This window comes from Papilio xuthus, unplaced genomic scaffold (genome assembly GCF_000836235.2).
Source record: "Papilio xuthus unplaced genomic scaffold, Pxut_1.1 DF827570.1, whole genome shotgun sequence".
NCBI classification, from domain to species: domain Eukaryota; kingdom Metazoa; phylum Arthropoda; class Insecta; order Lepidoptera; family Papilionidae; genus Papilio; species Papilio xuthus.
In genome coordinates this window covers 301,505-325,143 of record NW_013531079.1, presented here as the reverse complement: position 1 = coordinate 325,143, position 23,639 = coordinate 301,505, and the positions used below count along the sequence as shown (strand labels likewise).

Here is a 23,639-nt window from a genome sequence, read left to right as displayed (position 1 = left end):
TCGTAAGAACTTAGGATGTAACAATTTGCAATATGAAATTATAAAATGGAAAAACACATTGGCACATGGAGAGAATCGAACCTGCGCCCCTAAACAAAGTAACATTCGATAATCAATGTTGGTGATCGACAAGTCAATTATGTATGGAAGTAACAACAAATTTCTTTATATATTTTGACACATTTTGTCGATTCAATGGACGAAAGCGATAACCAAATGTTACATTTTCCAGGCCCCTGGACGTGCAGATCACAGGTTAAGGTAACTCTTGCACTACCAACGCTCTCAACGAAATTAAATATGATATTTAAATTTAACTAAAAAATATAAAATCATTGTACATTTGTACAGCCACTGACTAGGATTTAATTTAAATTAATATTTGAGTTGTAATAAGCTTAGTTTACATTGTTTTATCACAAATCCTACGCACAGCGAAATCTCTGTCATATTATATCATCTTGATAACATTTATGGGCTTTACGAATTTTTACGAGACAAAAATTCTCTCAGATATGTTTAAGCAATATTTACATTTTCAGGTACAGGCAGAGATGCATCGAAACACAATATATATCTTTAGAGGATTAAATTGTCTAAAGCCCTTCGTACACAAGGCAACTTATATCTTCGAAACTCGGTGATTTTAGTCGACTTAACTCATACAATGTCATAATGGTTCGTATACAGGGAGTGTCGCCGACATTTCTATCTGTTATCGTTAAGCTCGCAACCTATTTGTCAAAGCAAACCTATACAATTAACATGTCGCTTTGCCAGTACAGATCGAATAGACTAGCGTCGACGATTCAACGTTGAATGTACAGAGCGCGCGCAACGCGAATCTCGCGACTCGACCATGCAATATTAATTTCGACAATACATTACCTTGTATAGCCTTATTAGACTTTTTAAGGAAACGTTGATTGAGTAGGATAATCAGAGATGTTAGAAGACACGTCTGAATTATTTACTGCCTATAATAGACAGTAAAACGGTACAGACAAAACAACAAAGCTAATTTACTGGAGATAAACCAAACATTTCTTGGTGGAAAGTCGGCACAGTATAATTCCATACATTTCTAGTAGCCGTTATATTTGAATTCAGTTCCTTTTTACGCATCTCCTTCACACAATACATTGATACTCCTCCCTTCCAATACCTTTCTTTCCTTCACTTGATAAAACAACGCAATGTCATACGTTCCCAATTAATACAATAGATTATAATATGTGTCGATACACAAAAGATAAGGTAAGCCTCAACAAGATGTGCTAATAAAACAACTAATCCGATATTTTGCTATCATCAAATTGTTCCGACTGAATTCTAGTAGTTTTCATCTAACGTTCGAGGAGTGAGCTTATTATTGTGAATAATGTTGCCAGTATTCAAACAGGTAAATATAATATAATATATTTTTTATAAGAGAAATTTGAATAAAAACCTATATACTTGTTTATTTAGTTTTGATGATTGTAAAGTTGTTTCCGGGATGTGCAAAAATAGAATCATACTCTCATTAGATTAAGTTCAAAGGCGTTTTTATTTATAGAAAAAATGAAGCCAAAGTTTTCCGAAATCTCTGACCGAAATTGAGAGTGGAAAATTTCAGGAAGACATAATTTTACACACAATAGAACGCTTAAACCTCGTTAGTTATAGAAATATTTGGTTTTTTTTTAATTAATTTACCAATAAAACATTTATTAAAAACTAAATAAATTAAATTTATTCTAAAAATATATCAACAATTAACTCATTAGTGTATAAAGTTTATTAACGCCTTTTTCATTATGATCACTGTAATATATTTTTATTTCGAGTTTATTTGTCCATTAAATTGTATAAAATATTTAATCAATATGAAAGTTTAGATTTTATAGCCCGTCCGATAAATCGGACGTTATGCTTCCCGGAATGTCATACCAACAGTATTACCACTTCAAATATATATTACACTACTGTTTAAAAAAAATAAACGGTTAGTAAAATATATATAACTCCTAAAATAACAATTTTATTGGCGTCCGATTTATCGAACGTTATGCACTAATGGGTTAACATGAGTAATTAAAACTTTGTAAATTGAACAAAACCTTAAGCTATTTTCGCTAAGTAAGCTTCAGTTGTTCTGTTATTCTTTACAACATCTATATAACGGAGACTAAAGACTGTTATATAGTTATTTGTCCAGATTTTTATACTCCACGAGAAAGACGCAACCTCATTCAACGAGACAAAGATTTATTTCCTTGTCATCTGTTTCAGACATGGGCAGTTTCAGCAGTTCTGTTGAATATGCTAGCTCAGGGGATGCTGTTGAGTTACACCAGCAGTTTGCTGCCTGCACTGCGAGCTCCAGACTCCGATATTAAAATAGATCTTAACACTGCCTCATGGTTGTGTAAGTATAATCTTAGAAAAGTGTTCGTTTTGTTCAATAATTAAAAGTACTTTGAAATAATGAAAATAATGCATTGGGACTAGGAAATTGACTCTCTTGTAGTCAGTCGCTCTATTCAGTAGCGGTAGTAGTAGGGGAAGGTTGGCCATCCGCCCAGGGTGCCAGGCATACAAGCGACCCTTTATATCTTACTCTGGCGCCTACAGTGGCCCCTGAGGGACCGTATCTTTGGAAGATTTCTCCCAACACCAAAAAACCGGAGGTGCTGCAAATTCTAAATCCTGCCCTGGCTCTATTCTTGTTATACATTGGCAACCGATTGCTATCATGGAGAAGGAAACGATTTTACATCGAAATAATATTAATTAAAGGGTTCATGATTCATAAACATTGAAACTAATGCTTTTGTTCATTAAATAAAATAGATAAAGTAGTAGCATTTTTTTTCAGCTTCTTGCGTTGGAATAGCTGGCATCCCAGGTTTCTTTATATCAGCATTTCTGATGAATTGGAGAGGACGGAAACAAGCACATGCTATTGTGTTAATACCTGGTCTTATTGGATGGTTGGTTATGTACTTTGCTAACAATGTTACAACATTAGCACTCGGGAGAGTACTTGGTGGATTTACTGCAGGTGCTACTGTTTCGTTAGGAGCAGTAGTGATAGGAGAATACACTTCACCTAATAATAGGGGAACTTTCTTGAATTTAAAAACAGCTAGCGTCTGCTTAGGAGGTATGGTTATTCACATTTTGGGGACGTTTTATCATTGGAGAACTGTAGCACTGATGGCCATGATCCCGTATTCTATATCTTTAGCTATAATTTTTACATGGCCAGAAAGTCCAGCATGGTTGGCATCAAAAAAGAAATATGAAAGCAGTGAAAAGGCATTTTACTGGTTGAGGGGGAATAGCGAAGAGTCAAGAAAAGAATTATACGAATTAATACAAGCCCAAAGAGAGAAGCCTGTGACTACTAAAAAGATGACAATTAAAGATCAATTAACGAAACTATTGTTAAAGTTTACAAAGAGAGATTTTATAAAGCCGTTAAATATAATAATTGCAAGTGGAATTTTGATTGAAGCTTGTGGTCGTCATATTTTTCCCGCGTACGCGTCACAGATTATATCAGAAGTGACAGGAGATAAAACTCAATCTTTTTATTATACTTTGGCTATTGATATAATTATAACAGGAAGTGCTACTTTTTCATCTGTCCTCGTTAAGATGTATAAACGTCGTACGTTATTATTTACATCAGGTTTTACAGCTTTATTCGTATTATTTAGTGTTTGTACATATCTTTATCTTGAATCAAAGGATGTTATATCTAGAGGTAATTCTATAATTCCTATAGCATTGTTTGTTATATATTTTGTGTCTGTTAATTTAGGCTGTACAGCCATACCTCTATCTCTGTGCGGAGAAGTTTGGCCTCTTGAACACAGAGATGCAGGTGTTGCTATTTCAGGACTTGTATTATCTCTTGCAGTCCTCATTGGATTGCAAGTTACGCCGCATCTATTAGAAAGTATAAAAGTTTATGGAATGTTTGCCCTCTTTGGTTCCGTAATGGGTGTTACTTTAGTTATCTTCTATTTTATATTACCAGAGACAAAAGATAGAACATTGCAAGAAATTGAGGAGTACTTTATCTATGGTAGATATAAAGATGAAAATAAAAAGGAAGAGGCTAAAATGAACATGGCCAGTGAGAAATTGTTGAAGTTCTCACACACTGATAAACTCAAAAAGAATGACAGTGATGTAGAATCAAAAATGTAAATTATAGATTCACAAAGATATCAGACTCGGTGGGCATGTCAAACTAAATTATGACAGCTCACTAGCGCCCTCCTGTCAAAGACAAAAATGTGTCATATTTTTTCTATGCCCATTCAGGTTTATAGTCTTTTCTGACAGAACTAAACGCAATAGCGGCGCCTTGCATCAGGACAGATATTTGTTTAACTATATTATAGTGTTAAGAGGAATAATACAATTTAATTGTCATAAATTAAACAATAAGCCCGATTGATAACACAAAGAAATGCACAAAGAAAATAATTCTTGAAATCCGATACATCGTGACAATTTATTAAAACGTATATATTTTTTTCAAAGAAAATATGACGTACACATTCCGAAAGCAATCACAATGTCACATTTTTTTAACTAAATTTTTCATGAACATCGTAGTCAAGTTCCAACAAATAAATCGGGCTTTTTATTAAACGAAGACTAGTCAAAAGAATTTCCAAAAGGAACAAGAATGTATAACAATATTTCTTCTCGAAAATATACAAAGTTCTAAAAGAACGTTTTAAATAAGTAATAAATATAATAATAAGTCCTTGTAATAATTAATTTTATCAATATTATAATAAATTTAGATAAGGACAAGGATAATATAGCAATCTGTGATTAACAATGAAAATAATCATATAAAATAATGAATGAAATATTAGGTTTATTATATTAATAAGACATAAAAATATTGATACGAAATTGTGTTTTATTTTTCAAGAGACACCACTGGCGATTGATCTTACTAATATTATAAATGCGAATGTTTAGATGAATGTTTAAAGATATCCACAACGGTGCGATTCTCGCGCAATTTCTTGCCTCGCACAGTCGCGTTGTGGAACGGTCTGTCCTCGGCGGTATTTCCAAACCAATACGACTTAGGCACCTTCAAGAAGCGAGCATACCATTTCCTTAAAGGCCGGCAACGCATCTACAGTTCCTTTGGTGTTGCAGATGTCCATGGGTGTCGTTGATCACCTCGGTGTTAACGCCGCTCGTTTGCCCCCTTCTCTTATAAAAAAAAAAGATATCTCCAGAACCGCTGAACGGATCTCGATGAAATTTGGCATACATATAGAATATTGTCTGGAAGAACACATAGGCTATTGATTATTATTTTAATTCCGCGCGGACGGAGTCGCCGGCTATAGCGAGTAAAATCATAAAGTAAATCATAAAGTCACTGAAATGTAAATAATAAAAATGTTTTCTTTGTTTATTTAAAAACATATAACGTCATTTTTATGATCTTTTTAATTCCCTATCAGTTATTCACTTCGAGATATAATTTACGACTTCTTACATGTTTATTGAAATATACAATACTATCAGTAGCCCGCGACTATGTCCGCGCGTAATTAAAAATGTACTAATAATTGAAAATGAAGAAATCTTTATTGTTATACACAAGAAATTCCAAATTCAATGTTGCCTTGGCTCCTTAACTAGGAAGACCTGTACTTAAGGAGCAAAGGGCTTCCCATACATATAAATTTAATATTTGTTTGTGTAGAAAAAATTATGACCTATGTTACAAAGGGATAGTGTAGCCTCCGTACGGTGAATTTTTCAAATCTCAAAATCTGAAATGTAATACAAAAATCGAAAAACACATTGGTATATGGTGAGGTTCGAACCTAAAAGTGTAGATTGAATTTCGATGCAATAGAAATGATCTGTGCCACCGACGTTTCTTGGTTGATTTCATAATTATGAGCACTTTAGAGCGTCGGTTGCTTAGGGGTCAAGCACTTGACTTGGAATCTGCAGGCCCTGGGTTCGAATCCCACCATGTACCAATGTGTTTTTAGATTTCCGATTTACATATGTATATTTATCCGACGTTCTTACGGTGAAGAAAAACATCATGATGCAACCTGCACTGGGCCAGCGTGGTTGACTATGGCCTAATCACCCTTAACTTAGGGAAGGCTCCGAGCCCCTCGATGGGGACGTACATATAGTGAGCTGATGATGAGCATTTTAGAAATTAAGTAGTAATTTTTTAAAGCATTTAAACAAAATAGTACGTAGTTATCACTTATAATAACTAGTAGTCAGCTACTCGGTCCGCGCGTAATTAGAAAAAAACTTAATAAGTAGCCTATCTGTTCTTTCAAACTATGTTCTGGAGATACCTTCAAACAAAGATCCATCCATAAGAAGTAAGATAATGCGAGATATGAAATATAATTTAAATAAAAGAATTTAAATAGATTATTTATTTAGGAATCAACTGGTTAAATACACAAATCTTATGGATTGGTATAAAACATTATGTATTTAATCCTTACATGTTTATATAACTAAATTGTCGTATCATACTAACTAGACAGTTTTTTAACCATATAATTATATTTATCTTATATAACATTAGCTTCGCGACTTCGTCAGTGTGGACTTTAAAAATAATAAGTAGCCTATGTGTTCCAGACTATGTTCTACATGCCAAATTACATCGCGATCTGTTCAGCTCTTCTGGAGATACCTTCTAACAAACATTCATCTAAACATTCGCATTTATAATATTAGTAAGATACAGACAAATCACTTAAATAAATATCTTCTTATTTGTACCTATGGAAAATTATTTAACGCAAGCGCCATCTATTTTAAAACGAAGGTAAACCTTGACAATGGTTCATTGTTTTTTTTATTTTAGTACGCGTAGGGATGTACTATCAGATATCTGTGTTTGTCGATTTTTATTATTCTATTATCGAATACAGAATATTATTTAAGAGGTATTTTACGAATTTAATCGATGCTAACATATCGATTCCAACCGTCAGCCCTATCATTTTCTTTACGAAGAGTCATTGTGTATACTTTCACGCATTATTATCCGTCATATTTGAGTTCTCACCCTACTTACATACATATATCCTTTGATATGTTGTTGAATTAATCTCCAAAGTTTTTTCGCGACATAAACGTCAAACAACAAAGCATGAAAGCAGTGTGTCAATTCATTTTTGTGATACACAAGAGACGGGCTCGAAGAGTAAGTATAATTTTTAATATTTTTTAATTATACTACTAATTACAAAAAAATATTTAAAACCCAATAAATCGATATATTGTTATGGATGCACTGTCTCAATCACAACTGGACAGGCTATACGACGTGACATTTTGTGACTATTTGATTTTCGCCATTGTGGCGCTGACGGTCGCGGATGGAAGTTGTGTTGAAGACTCGAACTAATAATAGAGATAGATTTAACTGACAGTCACATTAACAGGCGCGTTTAAATCGGAACGAAACAAAGCTGTTTTTTTTTCAAGAAACGACCTATCCAGTGCGGTCTATACAAATGAGTATTTTAGGGAGTAGGAACAACACTATTTTGGTACGCAATCTATGTGTTAATGTCAGTACCACTTTGTGGGTCGCTCGATTAGTTGTACGTTCACGCATGTCGAATTTGTTTTGAATTTTCGTTATCGTATAAAAGTAAATTTACGTTCAATTATAAGCATAATTGTTAAAAAGTGATGGAATAAATATGTGTTATGTGAAATGGGTAAAACAAAATTAACGCCTTTCGTTAAACAAGTGAGTTTATTTTTAAATATTTCATAAATCTGAAAGTTTTCACGAAATAATCACTTACTTATATGTTGATTGTTATGTATTGTTTATTTATGATGGCAATTACATGATTTCCTACGAAAATAGCACGAAAAGGGAACTTAATTTGACTATAATAAATGTTGTTCACATAACAATTTACACTCACGTTTTCTTTTTGATAACATTTTGTCATTGATATCGTAATTCATTCTTTTTTTTATAAATTTTTTATAGTTGTTGATAACTCAACGCAAGACATTTTTTAAAAGGAATTAATTTTTACATTCACAATTAAAAGTCAGTTTTCACTGACGAAACGTATAAATAAAAACAATTTGTTATCTTTATTGTGTCAAAGAGTAAGATGGTTTAACAATTTATTTATAACATATTAGTGTTATAGTATAGTAAGATACGTGAGGTGACTCGTTATATAAAATATTTAAAATAAATAACTGCCTTACTCAAACTTAGTTGATCCCTTAAGGACACCCTTAATATAGATTTAAAAAATCGAATGGGTATGAAGAAAAATAATTGAAAAGCACACTTCTGAATTCAAACGCTCTAAACGTGGGTTTCAGGGACCCAAATCTCTGTATAAAACATATCGTCATCCCTGTCATTATCTTTGACAAAATAGAGACAACGATATATTTTAAACGGGGATCTCAGAAACTCATGCTTACTTTATCTAAGTCTATAAAAAGTAAGTGCTTATAGTAACAAACATTGTGCGAATTGTGGCAATATACAGTTTTACCGACGGCCTACATGCCGGTCACCGACCGATTACTATTTGACCAGTGACGTCATCTTACCTTGATATACACATACAAATACCCCATGTTATTGCTACCGTGTTCTCGAAACTATTGGCTTCAATCTTACTAATATTATAAATGTGAATGTTTAGATGGATGGATGATTGTTTGAAGATATCTCCGAAACGGTTGAACGGATCTCGATGAAACATATTGAACATAGTCTGGAAGAAAACATAGGCTACTAATTAAGTTTTTTAACGCGGACGGTGTCGCGGGCGACAGCTAGTACTTTTACAAAAATATTGGCTGTAACCCGCGACTTCGTCCTCGACCTACCTTTTTATTTGTGCTACGAATAGCAATGACATTATTATTATCTGTTTAATAATTTATCGTTCGATTATGAACCTTGCCAGTTATAGTATTATCAGCTCTTGTCTCCTCCGAGGGTCTAGAGATTGTCCTATATTAAGGGTGACTTAAGAATAAAATCGTTTAAAAATGGACTCTATTCTGTTAGTATTTATCGCAATCGAAAAATTAATTGGTTATTAAAATAATAACATCCGTATTCATCAAATAAAATCTTATAATTTATTGTTAATAACTGAGAAAGGTTAATTTAAACTTTATGACTTGTCTAATAATTAACACAAAGAAACCAAATTAACTTTTTGTGTTATTTTGTTATTGGAAACTTGTATTTTAAACATACGAAGATCATATGTTCAACTTCACTTATAGATGGCCTTGTCGTGAAGGTTAAACAGTTTTTTTTTGTTATGATTCCTAGATTTACCAAAGTTCCCTGGATACTTTTTGCTATGGTAATTTCCCTTATTTTGTCATTTACAATACAAAATTAAATTTGAGGGTTATCTATCAGTTAGACGCATTTGTATGAAAAGCTCCATCTATTATGTAGTTTCCCGCGCTTCCGCGGGTTCATGTACGCTAACCTTAGAAACGGCTTAATATGGATTCCAGTGGGGTTTTAAAGTTAATTTAAACTGTAATTTAACTTGTGTACTTAATGTTTCCAGTGCATTGTGACGGGTGCGGTTGGTTGTAACATAATCTGTAACATCGGCTTCGTGTTTGGATTGCCCGGCGTCCTGTTGCCCGCATTACAGCAACCACATTCAGATATACCACTCACCAAAGTCTCAGCATCATGGATCGGTAAACTTTCTTCTTATAATATTAATAAATAAGAATGTTTAGATGGATGGATGTTTGTAAGAATATATCTACAGAACGGTTGATCAGATCTCGATGTTGTTGGGCATAGTTTCTAAGCACACAGAGGTTATTTGTGTTTTTTTCAATGTCGCGGGCGACTGCTAGCTTTTTAAATATTTTGAAGTTAACGATGATTCTCCATTCATCTCATCTCCATCACTCTCTCATGAAAAAAAAACAGAGATAGTAATGATCTTCTTATGCATGTTACGATAGTTTAACTTCAGGATTATTCCTAAAAAATTATAACAAATTTACAATAAAACTTTAGCAACACTTAGGATAATGAATAAAGACTCTGGGTCTGATAGTAAAGATACGAGTCCATTGGTCCGCGCCGGACGCACTGCACACACGGCCCGCAACGGATTGCTTTTTTTTTATAAGAGAAGGGGGCAAACGAGCAACGAATCGCCTAATATTATTTGATCCGACGCCCATGGACATCCGCAACGCCAGAGGAACCGCAGATGCGTTGCCGGCCTTTAAGGAAGGTGTACGCTCTTTTCTTGAAGGCCCCTAAGTCGTAACTGTTTGGAAATGCTTGTTGATAAATGCCGTCTTACGATGTGGGCGGCGTGGATAATGGACGGCAGCGTTATGTCAAAGCAAACTTAAATCCGTGATGTTAACCGAACCTGGCGCGTGCCAATGGACCTTAAGATTTACGTCAAAGTTTGATTTATGTTTTTTTACATGATTTGTAATCATGATTCTATTTCCATTTGAGTGTTGTTTTGTGAGACGCGTTATTACATGCATTACATACAAATAAGATTATCATAGTAAATGTGATGATAAGATTTGCCATTTGATAAGGCCGCTTAGATTCGCAGTTTTTCATGAACAAGTGAAATTACTAAATACTAATAATAAAATTGAAGCGTCTGTATGTAATATTGATTGTTTTGAATATACTGCGAACATAATATATGGTGTATTTATTTAAAAAATTGGTGTCTGTCTATCTGTCCGACAATTCCGCGTTTGTTCCGTGTAATCTCGGCTGCTCGTCTGATTTTGACGGGAATTCGAAAACTGATGCATGCGCGCTTTATATGCTATTTTTTGTATTAGAACTTTCTAATATTTAAACAGTAGTAATTGCATTTGGAATTTAAAACAGTTCGTTTAACAGACTACATTATTAAACAAGTTGTTGTAACAAGGTAAACTACATTGCTGTAACCCTCTTTAACGATGTTTAATTTTACCAATTTTCCTACAAGGATTAACGATGTGAGTCTGATAACATTTCGTATTAATTGATTTCAGCGTCAATTATAAGTATCACAACCTTGTTTGGGAACTTCGTGACACCCAGCATCATGGAGCGTTTCGGCAGAAGAGTGGCACATATGTGTGCCAGTCTGCCGGCTGTCATCAGCTGGTTCGTCCTAGTCTTGGCCACTGACGTCCAAGTAAGTGGATACCTTTCAATAGTTTTAGAGCCCGTTTTAACATCGTCGCATGAATTGTCCCGGCTCGTCCGGTGAAATACCACGATCACACAGAAGACAGGCCTCAAGTGGAAGCAATTCCGCGTACAGTCTGATGAGTGTGCGTTTCGGAGGCCTAATTTAGTCCTCTTTCCCTTCCCACCCTTTTTCTTATAAGGAAAGGATGGGAAGTGGAAGTGGACTTTCCGGATGAGAGGATACATGGAAAGAGAAAATATTTTCTTTGTGTGCATCTTCTCCTCCGTCGATTAAAGGTAGGCAACGCATATGCAATTGCGTATGTCTATGGGCAGCGGTCACTTCACAATTTCAGCGATTTCGTTTAATATATTTTTGTCTTAACGAAAACAATTCCTTCTTAGAAATACATTATCTCTTTCGTTATCCCATTTTTCCTTCCTAATTCTTCCTCACCCTTTTTCCTCACTTCATCATTGCCTTCTTAATCATGTCATCGTTTTTTTCTTAGAATTTTAAATTTATTATTTTTTATTCGAAAGGTAAAGATTTTAGGCGCGTTAGAAAACAAAATGTATACCATTCAAATGTTTATTTTCCAGATGGTATTATTCGCCAGAGTTCTGCAAGGTCTGTCAGCGGGCGCCATCTTGCCGTTACGTTCAGTCCTCATTGGTGAATACGCGAGTCCCAAATATCGCGGCGGTTTTCTCACCACTGTCTCTTTGGCGCAAGGATTTGGAATATTTCTGGTACATTTCATTGGTTCCGTATTAAGTTGGCAAAGGATGAGCATCGTTTGTGGTGTCATCGCTTTTTTAAGTCTTATTATGGCATTTTATTTACCCGAATCTCCGAGTTGGTTGGCAGCTAAAGGGAAATATGAAGAGTGTAGGAAATCGTTCCGTTGGTTGAGAGGAGATGAAGAAGAAAATGAATTAGAAGAATTAATAGAGTCGCAAATAAAGTTAAGGAAAAAGAGAGAAAGAGAGGAGAATGGACCGCAGGTTAATTGTGTTAAGAAATTGGGTGCAGTTATAACGAGAAGAGAGTTTTATATGCCTTTAATAGTTATATCGCACTGCTTTGTTATGATACAAGTATGTGGTAACTCAACTTTGCCGGCCTTTTCCGTTCAAGTTATAAGACTCATGATGGGTCCTACTGCGAACGCACACGCCTGGATGGTAGCGTTAGATACTTTAAGATTAGTGGTAAACATAATTGCTGTATTTATTATTAATAAGTTTAAAAGACGGACTATTTTGTTTTCTACTGGTGGCTTGTGTACTTTCGCTCATGTAGCAATTGCAGGTTACATGTTTGCTAAATCGAATAATTTATTATCTTACGATGCAGAATGGATTCCAGGATTGTTAATAGTATTACAGTTTTTCTGTATAGGTTTAGGGATGGTACCGATGCCCACAGTAATATCTGGTGAGTTAATACCTTTAGAATTTCGAAGTATTATATCAAGTATAGGTGTTGTTTTTCTTAGTAGTGTTATGTTTATAGTTTTACAAACATTTCCCTTGTTAATAGATAGTATAAATTTATCAGGTACTTATACGATATATGCAGCTTTATTAATTTATTTATTTATAATGCTTTGGTTCATATTGCCGGAGACGAGCGGGAAGACATTGCAACAGATAGAGAATGAACTGAGAGGTGACACGACTCGAATACAGGACGTTGAGGCTACAGTGAGTTTGAAACAAGATGAAACTGACACAGCTAAATCTGGATGATATTACGATAAAGGTTGCATTTACTTAATGAAAGAAGATAAATAAATAGTTCCTATTTTGTACAATTTTGCTACTAAAAGATGGCCATTTTGCAATATTTTATAATATTTTTAAAGTTATTACAAGAAAATACTTCAATATACGTACTTATTAATGTCATTTTAAGCTCTTATCCACACGGGCGCTTTTTATCGCGCGTTAAAAGCGCTCAAATATTAGAAAACCAATTCCATATTTCTGTTTATTAGCGTTTTTCGATTGCGAAGCTTTTTAATCGCGCAGTGTCCATTTCAGCGTTGAGCGAACGGAACAAGTGTGATTTTGAAGCGATTAACGCTCGAAAGTTGCCAACGCGGAGTTTTGAAACGGCGTTAAAAAAGCGCCCGTGCGTATGATCGATTAGTTTACCAACTTAACAATTGTAAATTTTAAACGTACGTGTTTTTAATGGTTGGTACTAACTCGTTAACATTTAAAAGACTGTAACATTCATATGTATATTACTTATCAAAATCCTTTTATTTTTTGATGAGAAATTTTTTATTTGTGAAAAATAAAAAATACATTTATATACCTAAGTACTGAAAGCGTTTTATTCTAATTCCAAATATCCCCTATGTTTATAAAATTATTTGATCTTTTTTATTTAAAAAACTGATTATTTTTACTCATCTCTAAAAGAATTTTGATACTAGAATATTGTTTCATCTAACTTTATATTTAATAAACATTTTATAATTCAAAAAGTATTAATAAAAAACAAACTCACATTGCTAAAGATATCTCAAATTATATTTACATTATTACTAAGTACATTCCGTCAAATCAAATACACAACGAAGTTGTAAAAATTACGTATTAAATTACGTGTGCGTAATCATTTTACTTCTTACTTATATTATAAGTTTGAATGGATGGATGTTTGTTAGAATGTATCTCCAAAACAGTTCAACAGATCACGATGAAGTTAGCTACAGATGTAGAATATAGAAATAAAACATTGGCGACTTACTATTTTTTTATTTCCGTACATATGGAGTCGCAGTAAAAAGCTAGTAAGTTTATACAGCGTTATGTTTTACAAAAATATTCTTACCTCTCTTCTATTATCTATGAAAAACACGATCCAATTGTGAAAACCTACGCTTTCTACAATTTCGTTTACTCATTTTCTTTTACAAAATATAGTAGTATGTCCGCTTTAAATAACAATAGAAAAAAAACATCAAATCATCGAAAATCTACAACCAAAAAGTTTCATAAACAGGAATATTTTTTTACAATTCTTAATACAAATATTTCATAATATCCCGCTATTTTATTATAATCAGCCAGTCTTATTTCCTAAAGAAGTTCAGCACAGTTCTATTCCATACATTTCTATGAACATGTTTTTCCAGTCTCTTCTTTCGCATATCTTTTACACAACCTATCTACATTTTCTTAGGTCTTCCTCTACTTTGGCAATTCTCTTTAATTTAATAATTCTATATCTTTACGTTGTATTCATTGGCATTAACTCTACGGTCTTTTCTATATCAGACGCACCTCGAAATTCATCTTCGATCTCTTGAAGAGTCTTATCTTTGGTTTCAGGTAAAAACCACCATGATATTAACAAACAGTAACCAACTACGAATGAATACAAACAATAAGCTCCATGTAAACCAATACATTTGAATAAAAATGGTACAGTTTTTACAATTATAAAGAAACTTGTTGAATGAAATAAAACACTAATCCCACCAGCTATACTTCTAAATTCCAAGGGAAATAATTCACCCGCTATTATATAACATATAGGTAAACTACCTAAACCTACAGTTAACATATGAAAGTGTAATAACAATATCCCTATGAAAGGATGATCATATAAAAGCAGGTCTTTCTGTTTCAAATATGAATACAAAGCTGTAACCAGCATCGCGGTTACAGCTAACAATCCAGTCACCATTAACATGAATCTTCGTCTCTTCTTCTTTATAAAATAAACACCTATTATATTGGATATTATTCTTTGTGAATCTAGAGTTATTATTATTAATGCTATATTAACATCTTTACCAACAACCCTGTCTAGTAAATCCACTGTATATGTTATTAAAATGTTTACTCCAGCCCATTGAGATAATATGTAAATATGTATCATTATTACAATCGGCTTGTAAAACTCTTTCCTTTTAAATAAAGTTCTTAAATACTCCTTTCTATGTTTCAATGTTGTCAATACTGATTTTGTCTCTTTCACACCAATCTTTGTTTCTTCGTCTAATCTAGATGTTATCATTCTTTCTAATTCATTTTCTTCACCATCACCTCGTAGCCATCTGAATACTTTCTTACTCTCATCGTATTTTCCTCTATCTGCTAACCAGCTCGGTGATTCGGGTGACAGTAGAACGATTATTAAATCGGCTATCGCTATAAATGCGCAGTAGACCGCTGTCGTCTGCCAGTGTAAGTAGGAACCCAAGGTATGCACAATGAGTACTCCGACGGAGATCATCACAGATATGACTGTTAGGAAAGCGCCTCTATTCTTTGGACTTGTATATTCTCCAATCAGTACCGGTCCTAATGTTGTTCCCATTCCCATTGATAGACCTTGAAGTAACCTAGATATAATAAGCATAGGTATATTAGTTGCTACGATGATACCTATCCAGCCTAATATCATGGGGACGAGGCTCGCCATACTAGCAATTCTTCTGCCATATTTTCCCATAATTATAGGAATAATAAAATTGCCAACGACAAGAGCAAAGCCACTGACGGAAACTGGAAGAAAAGAAATTTTACTTTTAAATTTTGTTGGTTCTCTTGTTACTAAAAATATGAAAATATACCAATCCAAGTTAAGTAATTGTTTGCAATCTCTAGGTCCTGGGTTCGAATCTCGCTGTGTACCAATGTGTTTTTCGATTTACATATGTACATTTATCCGACGTTACGGTGAAGCAAAACATCGTGATGCTGCACATATCTAAGAAGAAATTCAAAGATATGTGTGAAGTCAACCCGCATTTGGCCAGCGTGCTTGACTATAGCCTAGTCACCCCTAACTAAGGGGAGGATTCCAACCTTTCAGTGAGGTCATTTAGTGAGCTGATGATGATTTACCAATCCAAGAGCCTGAGGAATCGTCAATAGGTATAGAAGAATCTGGTGCTTGAAGTTGTGGGAGCAGGATGGCTGCGAATCCATTACAGATGCCATGCCCGGCCAGGTTCAATGTCACACCCGATGTTACGAAAGACTGATACAAAAGAAAGTTTTTTTATAACACAAGATGGCAAACCAGTGAGTTACCACGAGAAGATAAATCCACTTTGCCTTACCATCCCTTTTGACCTTAAATTTTTCTTGTGTGTTATTTTACAATATTACTAGCTGTCGCCCGGCTCGTCCGCACGTGATTATAAAATTAGCCGATTCTCAGACCCATTGAATTTTATTAGTCTTACTAATATTATAAATACGAATGTTTAGATTAATGGATGTATGAATTTGTTTGGATGTATCTCTAGAACGGCTGAACAGATCTTATTGAAGTTTGGCATACATATAGAACTAGTCTGGAAGAACACATAGGCTACTAACTTTTTTTTTAATTCCGCGCGAGCGACAGCCAGTATACGTCACAAAAATCGGTCAAGACGTTTCGGAGGAGTATGGTAACTAACATTGTGACCCGAGAATTTTATATTATATATTTTTATCTGTACGAGCACAGAAGTTATCAAACATTTATTATATTATTACATGAACACATTGAGATAAAAATATAAGCAATAGAAAAAATTTGGTATATTTAACAAGAGGTTTAAAGTTCTCATTCAAATTAATTCCTCAAGCGTTTAAGTTAATTGCGGTGTTGAAATTAAGAATATTATGTAATAAACTGTAGGTACATTTATTTAATAATCCTATATATTATTTAGTTATAATATGTGCGCGTAATATAAATCGTATGCGCTTTGCTTTAACTTACTAATATTATAAATGCGAATGTTTAGATGGATGTTTGTTTGATGGTATCTCCAAAACGGCTGAACGGATCTCGATAAAATTTGGCATACATATAAAACATATAGGCTACTAATTATTTTTTAAATCGGAATTTTTAAGCGCGAACGGAATCGCGGGCGACCGCTGGTATATAGCGCGTATTCATTCTAGTCTTTTAAACACTAACATGGTACTGGTACGGAGATTATGGACCAGGATTATTGTCTTGAAAAGGATTAAATTACAAAAAAAAAATGTTTTACCTGTTTTAAGAAAGGTGTTATCCATTTAGATTTTCTCGACATTTTCACAAATAAAACAACAATTTAAAATACTTTTCTTCTTCAAACATTTTAACATTTAATTTTGTTTAAAGAATAACGTACGCGTTATAAGAATATTGATAAGCAAATAAATATGTCATTAGCAATTATTTTGTTTTAATACAGCGACGTATCGCGTGTTGTAAAAACACAGTTCAGTTATCTCTTAACTGTGTTGAGGTCTGCAAGTATTAACTAATTTTAATCAAACTATTCGATATTCAAAACTAAAACTACCATTTCTAAATACACATATATTCCAAAATTTCTTTCTCTTTTTATCGTATATTTTGGAACTTTGACGTATTATAAATAACAAAAAATTTAAATATTAACATGTAATAATTTGAATCATGTTTAGTATAAATCGTAAATTAGTGTGTTAAGAACATTCTTTAGGAACGTAGGTGCGTGCCAAAGGTCTGATTTTAGTTTCCATTTCCTTCCCATACTTTTCTTATAAGGAACTCATTGGAAATACTATACTGGTTCTCCCTTAATACACAAGACAAAGTCCAGAATTATAATCTGTACTTATATTATAAAGAGGAAAGGTTTGAATGAATCGATTTGAAAAGTTCTTTCACTGTTGGTAAGCTACACTATCTGAGAGTGACATGAGGTATATTTACTTCAAGATTTTTTTTAAAATTCCGCGCGAACGAAGTCGCTGGCAATTGTTAGTGTATAAATTAACTGTACCAACATGATAACCTACAACTGACTTAATATCGCGTTTTTTTTGCTTACAATGGTGTTACATATAAATACTATATTTTAATATCAGAAATAAGCGGTTACTATTTAATAAGCATTTCATACTTATTTGAAATTCCAGTTGTTTTTTTGTTGTTATAACGTCTGGAACGAAAATTACTAAAAGTTGCTAAATTCCGTCAAAGAAAATCGCTTTGTTTATTACGTTAGAAAATATTTTAAATCGCAATGGGAATGGGCTATATAAAACATGCCATCTCAATAGGAAGTTTTAAATTATATTTAAAAATAATTTTCCTTAATTTTTATTGTATGCAATGTGTCGTCTTTGATATTTTGCTATTCAAAAACTAATCTCCTATTTAAGGTAAAAAAACTCATTGACAATATTTCAATTTGTGTTAGATGTCTATGGACAGCGGTCACTTCGCTATTTTATTTACTTCGCTATCTTATTATACGAAGTGACCAGGGGGGTTAGACAAAGTGCATTCGCTACGAAGCGATTCCGTATAACATCAAAAATGTATGGAACTGACGCGCGACAATCACGTGACAGCGAAAGTTCTCAGTTCTGTACATTTTTGAAGTTCGTTATGGAATTGCTTCGTTGCGAATGCACTTTGTCTAACCTCCCAGATCGTTTACCATCTGATACTATGCAACAAACAAAAAAAAATAATTTAAATATGAATAAATAATTCGTATTCCATTTCTCTTGACAACAACTAAACATTCAAAAGATCACTCGTCTGATCTTTTGTCCGTTGACCTTAGCAGCAGTCATATTAATTGCGTCGTCGTTATATAGGTGAAGGTCGATGTAACATAATGATTTGGGAACCGCAAACAATGACGATGAAAACATTTAGTCTCAACGACAATTTTTGTAGTGTAACTTCTTTATAGAATTTAACAGTGGTAGAGCCCGCTTTAACATCTTCACACGAATCGGCCCGGCTCGCCCGGGGAAATACTACGACCACACAGAAGACCGGCGTGAAGTGGAAGAAATTCCGCGTTTCGTCTGCTGAGTGTGCGTTCCGCAGGCCTAATTTAGTACTCTTTCCCTTCCCACCCTTTTTCTTATAAGGAAAGGTTGGGAAGTGGAAGTGGACTTTCCGGATGAAAGGATGTATGGAAAGGGAAAACATTAAAGGTAGGCAACGCATATGCAATTGCGTATATCTATGGGCAACGGTCACTTCGCTATTTCAGCGATTTCAGGTGGCCGCTCGCTCGTTTGCTACCTTATGACATAAAAAAATAATTATGTCACGAAAAAGAATAAATGTATGTATGTACGTATGAAATATTTAAATTATTTTGCGTGAGTTCATCCTAATTAGATAAGCAGATATGACGCAGATGGGAAGGGGAGGGGACTGGCTCGTGCCAGATGTGACCAGCTATATGATAACTCTATCATAAATATAATTACACTGTCGAAGTTATTTGCTTTGAATAACAAGGAGTTATTATAAACAAAAAGTACGCAAAATTCACTAAAGATACAGAACATTAAATCGTAGTATTCTATCTAAAGTAACAAATGTCTTTGTTCAATTTAAAGAAAACTACAGAATGTTTTTATACATGTGTTTATACAATGAAAACTTACATTAAGATACCTAACATTTGTTCATTTGTAGTACTATTTAAATTCAAAATCAGACAATTAAATGCGGAAGTTTATTGACCTTGTTTAACCTTTAGCTGACGCAGCACAACCCTGATTTCTATTACATACAAATGTTATCATTAGATTATATAATATACAATAAATATGTATTAATATAATTGCCTTAAGTATTATAACATTGAATATAATAGCAGATGTCCTCAAGATGTTTACTCAAAGATTTCTTCAAACAAATCTTTAAACTACGAGTAGAACCTAGAACATTAATATTAGACATTGCAATATAATAAAATAGACCTATTTTATTACTGCAGACTCCAATATTCAATCTTTAAAATTTATTCGAAGAATTATAAGTCTTTTCAAATATCTTGGCGGCTCAAGGTCTGCGCGCTACGCAATACGTAAAGGATGCATTGGATGTTCTGAGCCGTTAATATGTTTGAAAAATACTATACTTTGAAAAGAAAATACTTTTTTTTGGCGCGCATTTCGGGCAAAGGTTGAGCCTGGCCATCCATCGGGGAAATGCCGCCAGCCTCTTGGGAACCCTACCGTGCGACCACAGCGATTTGAGGTCGATTTTTTATATTATTTAGTTTAATTTTTAGTTTGGTTTAGTTTTAGTATATAGTTTATAGTATTATTTTGGTTGATTAATTAATTAGTCACTTAATAATTAATATAGAGTTAAGTCATTCTTATTGAAATATGTTTTATTATTATTAATTCTTTGAAAAGCACTAAATTAGATTTATTGATCTTTTTGATAAATCGGATTTTACGAGTTCTTCAACTATTAGATGTTAATTAAAAATATCGTTAAAATATTTCTATATTGATTATTGGGTTCAGTTAGGATATATCTAACGATCAATTTATTAAACGCTATACATTTTATCTTAACAAATTAACATCTGCAGTTAAATTAGGTCCAGTGAACACGAGGCGAGTCGTTTGCATTCTGCGTACACCATTTTGTTCTTACTATAGATTGATTTGACAGTGACATAATTTATACTGTTCCTTTTTAACCAACTGATAAGTGACTTACGTTTTTTTTTTAATTTGTTTTATGTACATAGGTTTGTATGTATTTAAATTCCATTTTAACGCCCTTTTTTAACGTTGGGAAATGTTTTATACATACCGCCCGCCCGTCGGGGGGCGAGCGGTTGTGTGAGGGTCCCCCGGCGCCATAAGGGCGCCGGGTATACTCACTAAAACCCAACGGTGTTCCTCCTTCCCGCTAGGGACGGGGCTGTGGGAACGCAATAGCACACAACCACAGCCCCGTCTGCGGATTGCCCGCCACATAGAGATGTGGCGGGCCCTACTTCCGCAACGACGCCTTCAGCAGAAGTTGCCGTCGACCTTCGCCGAGGACTCCCCGGAACACGTGGGGAGTCCTACAGCTCGAGACCCCTGCAATGCAGGCGGCGAACCCCGATTCGCCGCCCGCGGGTCCTCCATTTTAACGGCCTAGAGGGTTTATGTATCCAGGTATGGTTAGACAAAGTGAATTCGCTCTAAATCGATAACATAACGAAATTTAGAAATGTATAGAACTGCCAATAACTTTTGACAAGTCACGTGATTGTCACGCGTCAGTTCCATACATTATTATTGTAATTCTTTAAGGAATCGCTTTGAAGCGAATGCACTGTATTTAGCCCCGTAGTTATTGTCTACGTGTAATTTTAATATCCCTGTTATTAATGATTTACTTTAAATATGATTAATGATGAAATGATTGTCGATGTCATGAAATATTTCGTCATTTGACCGACTTCTTTGTTCCTGACGGAATCGTTTCGAATGGAGAATGTAATGTTACTACATAACGTAATTTGCAATACTATTGCTAAATTGCAGACATTTTGATGATTCAATGAATAATTCGTCATTGTTTTGTGATCTGATATTACATATGTTATTAGGCCATTTGAACTATATTGATTGAAGAAAATGTGTAATATTAAATATTAAGCTAATCTTACTTATAGTTATTTTAGACCGATGAAATGGCGGGCGACAGATAGTCCCAAATATATCTACCAGTTAAAAATTTCCATTGGGTCAAGAAAGGAACGAGTTTATTGTAGCGCCGTGTTGGATGTGACCGTTATTCTAAGAATTGTTTTGTTACTAGATGCACGATCATATAAGTATAATAAGATTCAAAATTTACAGCGGCTCGGGGCTAGCTGCAAACACATGTCTTCGCAAGGTAACTAGTAGACAAAGAGCGGGCGGAGAAAAGCACACGTAACAGCTGGCTCTTTTTTAACATCCGCTGATGCCTATAATAGGCAACGTTTTTTTTTTCAAAAACATGATAGATGATCATATTGTTTTAGCTAATGTCATGACAGCCCAGTGTGATGGTAAGGAATTTGATCCGCTATAAAGTTTGAATAGCACTGTACATTACAACGCTGATTGCCTTTCAAGATAAAGCATTTCTTGCAACACACAATCGGTCATCGGGAACACTGACTTAGCTTAATCTTTGTACGAATAATGTTAAACTAATGAGATACCACGAACTCGAAGACAGGACAGGACATAGGTAGAGTCGACGTTTTATTTCCGATCAATTTTTATATCGATTAATGCAATTGTGTCGTTGTCATAGCAACATACAACGTACAGTCAGCTGCAAAAATATTACATCAACGATATTCATAAACTTATGCGCTTTTTGTTTTAAAAATTACTATTACATTTTGGAACAGACGGCCTCTGCAAGTAGCTGACTGTACTAAATTATTGATAACTCTAGCTACGCGTCCATTGGCCAGGGCCGGACGCACCGCACGCACGGATTAAATGAATTTTGTCTTTGTTTAATGCGGACGGCGCGGATGATGAACGCTATGTAAATAAAAAGCAAACTACAATACATTTCCAATGGACGCGTACCTTTATGTTGACAATTTGCCATTTAATATTCGAATGTAAGTACGAAATGAATTTAATTATTTGATTGTACGTGAAACATTTTAACTGCTGAGTTGCGGAAGGAATCTTAGTACGAATTGGCCCGGCTCGCCCGGTGATATACCATGACCACACAGAAGACAGGCGTGAAGTGGGGTCAATTCCGCGTTTCGTCTGATGAGTGTGCGTCCCGGAGGCGTAATTAAGTCCTCTTTCCCTTCCCACCTTTTTTCTTATAAGGAAAGGATGGGAGGTGGAAGTGGACTTTCCGGATTAGAGGATGCATAAAAAAGGGAATATATTTTATTTCTGTGCATCCTCTTCTCTGTCGATTAAAGGTAGGCAACGCATATGCAATTGCGTATGTCTATGGGCAACGGTCGCTTCGCTATATCAGCGATTTCAGGTGGCCGCTCGCACCTTTGCCACCTTATCATATTAAAAAAATGGAAAATATAGAGGAATTGCTTAGGAACAAATAATCATGAATGGAAATTTTCTTAAATCGTATACTAAATATATTATGAGGCGTGGTAAATGTGACGTCACCAAATACTTCGCTAATATACGTATCATGGCGACCTGCCAACTGACAGACCAAAGTCAATGTCAGAGAGAAAACAATATGGATGTTGTTTATTACAAGATAAAAACTCGTTAAAACAAAGTAGACATGATTTAAGTATTCAAATTAAGATTTATTATTATATTACTAATAATTATATTACGTATATAAAACACAGTTTTAACGACAGATATTATTTGTATAATAATTACGACAGATTTTTTCTATACTCTATTTTTTTATAGATACGCAAAATTAGTTTTTAATTTGCATCGTATTGTCACAAAAATTCATAAACGACCTTGAACAATTAAAAATATTATATAATATAATAAAAAATCATATTTAATCGCTTTCAAAATACAATCAAATCTTTCCATACATGCGTATACAAAATACAGTAATTATCCTGCAATTCGTTAAAAATATTGCGACAATGGCTCTAATGAGACTGGA

General features: G+C 34.1%; 3 protein-coding genes across 4 annotated transcripts; 2 read left to right on the top strand and 1 right to left on the bottom strand.

The window, feature by feature from the left end:
- Positions 1 to 1,294: 1,294 nt before the first annotated feature.
- On the top strand, positions 1,295 to 4,755 carry LOC106118549 (facilitated trehalose transporter Tret1). The gene is made up of 3 exons (XM_013313215.1): positions 1,295 to 1,402; positions 2,275 to 2,410; positions 2,861 to 4,755. Exons 1-3 carry the CDS (start codon positions 1,382 to 1,384, stop codon positions 4,201 to 4,203), a joined length of 1,500 nt encoding a protein of 499 aa, XP_013168669.1. The 5' UTR covers positions 1,295 to 1,381; the 3' UTR covers positions 4,204 to 4,755.
- A 2,871-nt stretch (positions 4,756 to 7,626) lies between these two features.
- LOC106118692 (facilitated trehalose transporter Tret1-like) lies at positions 7,627 to 13,458 on the top strand. Its single transcript, XM_013313418.1, has 4 exons — positions 7,627 to 7,786; positions 9,615 to 9,753; positions 11,089 to 11,234; positions 11,834 to 13,458. Exons 1-4 carry the CDS (start codon positions 7,751 to 7,753, stop codon positions 12,983 to 12,985), a joined length of 1,473 nt encoding a protein of 490 aa, XP_013168872.1. The 5' UTR covers positions 7,627 to 7,750; the 3' UTR covers positions 12,986 to 13,458.
- Positions 13,459 to 13,763: 305 nt separating this feature from the next.
- Positions 13,764 to 17,399, bottom strand: LOC106118693 (facilitated trehalose transporter Tret1-like). 2 transcript variants are annotated; one of them, XM_013313419.1, is made up of 3 exons: positions 17,257 to 17,399; positions 16,106 to 16,241; positions 13,764 to 15,763 (listed from the first exon to the last, which is right to left on the bottom strand). In XM_013313419.1, the coding sequence occupies exons 1-3, from the start codon at positions 17,296 to 17,298 to the stop codon at positions 14,481 to 14,483; spliced, it is 1,461 nt and encodes a 486-aa protein (XP_013168873.1). In that variant the 5' UTR covers positions 17,299 to 17,399; the 3' UTR covers positions 13,764 to 14,480. The 2 variants fall into 2 exon arrangements, with proteins under 2 accessions (XP_013168873.1, XP_013168874.1); XM_013313420.1 differs by lacking the exon at positions 17,257 to 17,399 and adding an exon at positions 16,324 to 16,387.
- Between the last annotated feature and the right edge of the window lie 6,240 nt (positions 17,400 to 23,639).

Coding starts and splice junctions, on each gene's coding strand:
- LOC106118693 (XM_013313419.1), bottom strand. CDS start 17,298: ATGTCGAGAAAATCTAAATGGATAACACCTTTCTTAAAACAG. Junction 16,242..17,256: donor TAACACCTTTCTTAAAACAG/GTAAAACATTTT, acceptor CTTTTGTATCAG/TCTTTCGTAACATCGGGTGT. Junction 15,764..16,105: donor TTCCTCAGGCTCTTGGATTG/GTAAATCATCAT, acceptor CTTTTCTTCCAG/TTTCCGTCAGTGGCTTTGCT.
- LOC106118549 (XM_013313215.1), top strand. CDS start 1,382: ATGTTGCCAGTATTCAAACAG. Junction 1,403..2,274: donor TGTTGCCAGTATTCAAACAG/GTAAATATAATA, acceptor CATCTGTTTCAG/ACATGGGCAGTTTCAGCAGT. Junction 2,411..2,860: donor TAACACTGCCTCATGGTTGT/GTAAGTATAATC, acceptor ATTTTTTTTCAG/CTTCTTGCGTTGGAATAGCT.
- LOC106118692 (XM_013313418.1), top strand. CDS start 7,751: ATGGGTAAAACAAAATTAACGCCTTTCGTTAAACAA. Junction 9,754..11,088: donor AGTCTCAGCATCATGGATCG/GTAAACTTTCTT, acceptor AATTGATTTCAG/CGTCAATTATAAGTATCACA. Junction 11,235..11,833: donor TCTTGGCCACTGACGTCCAA/GTAAGTGGATAC, acceptor TTTATTTTCCAG/ATGGTATTATTCGCCAGAGT.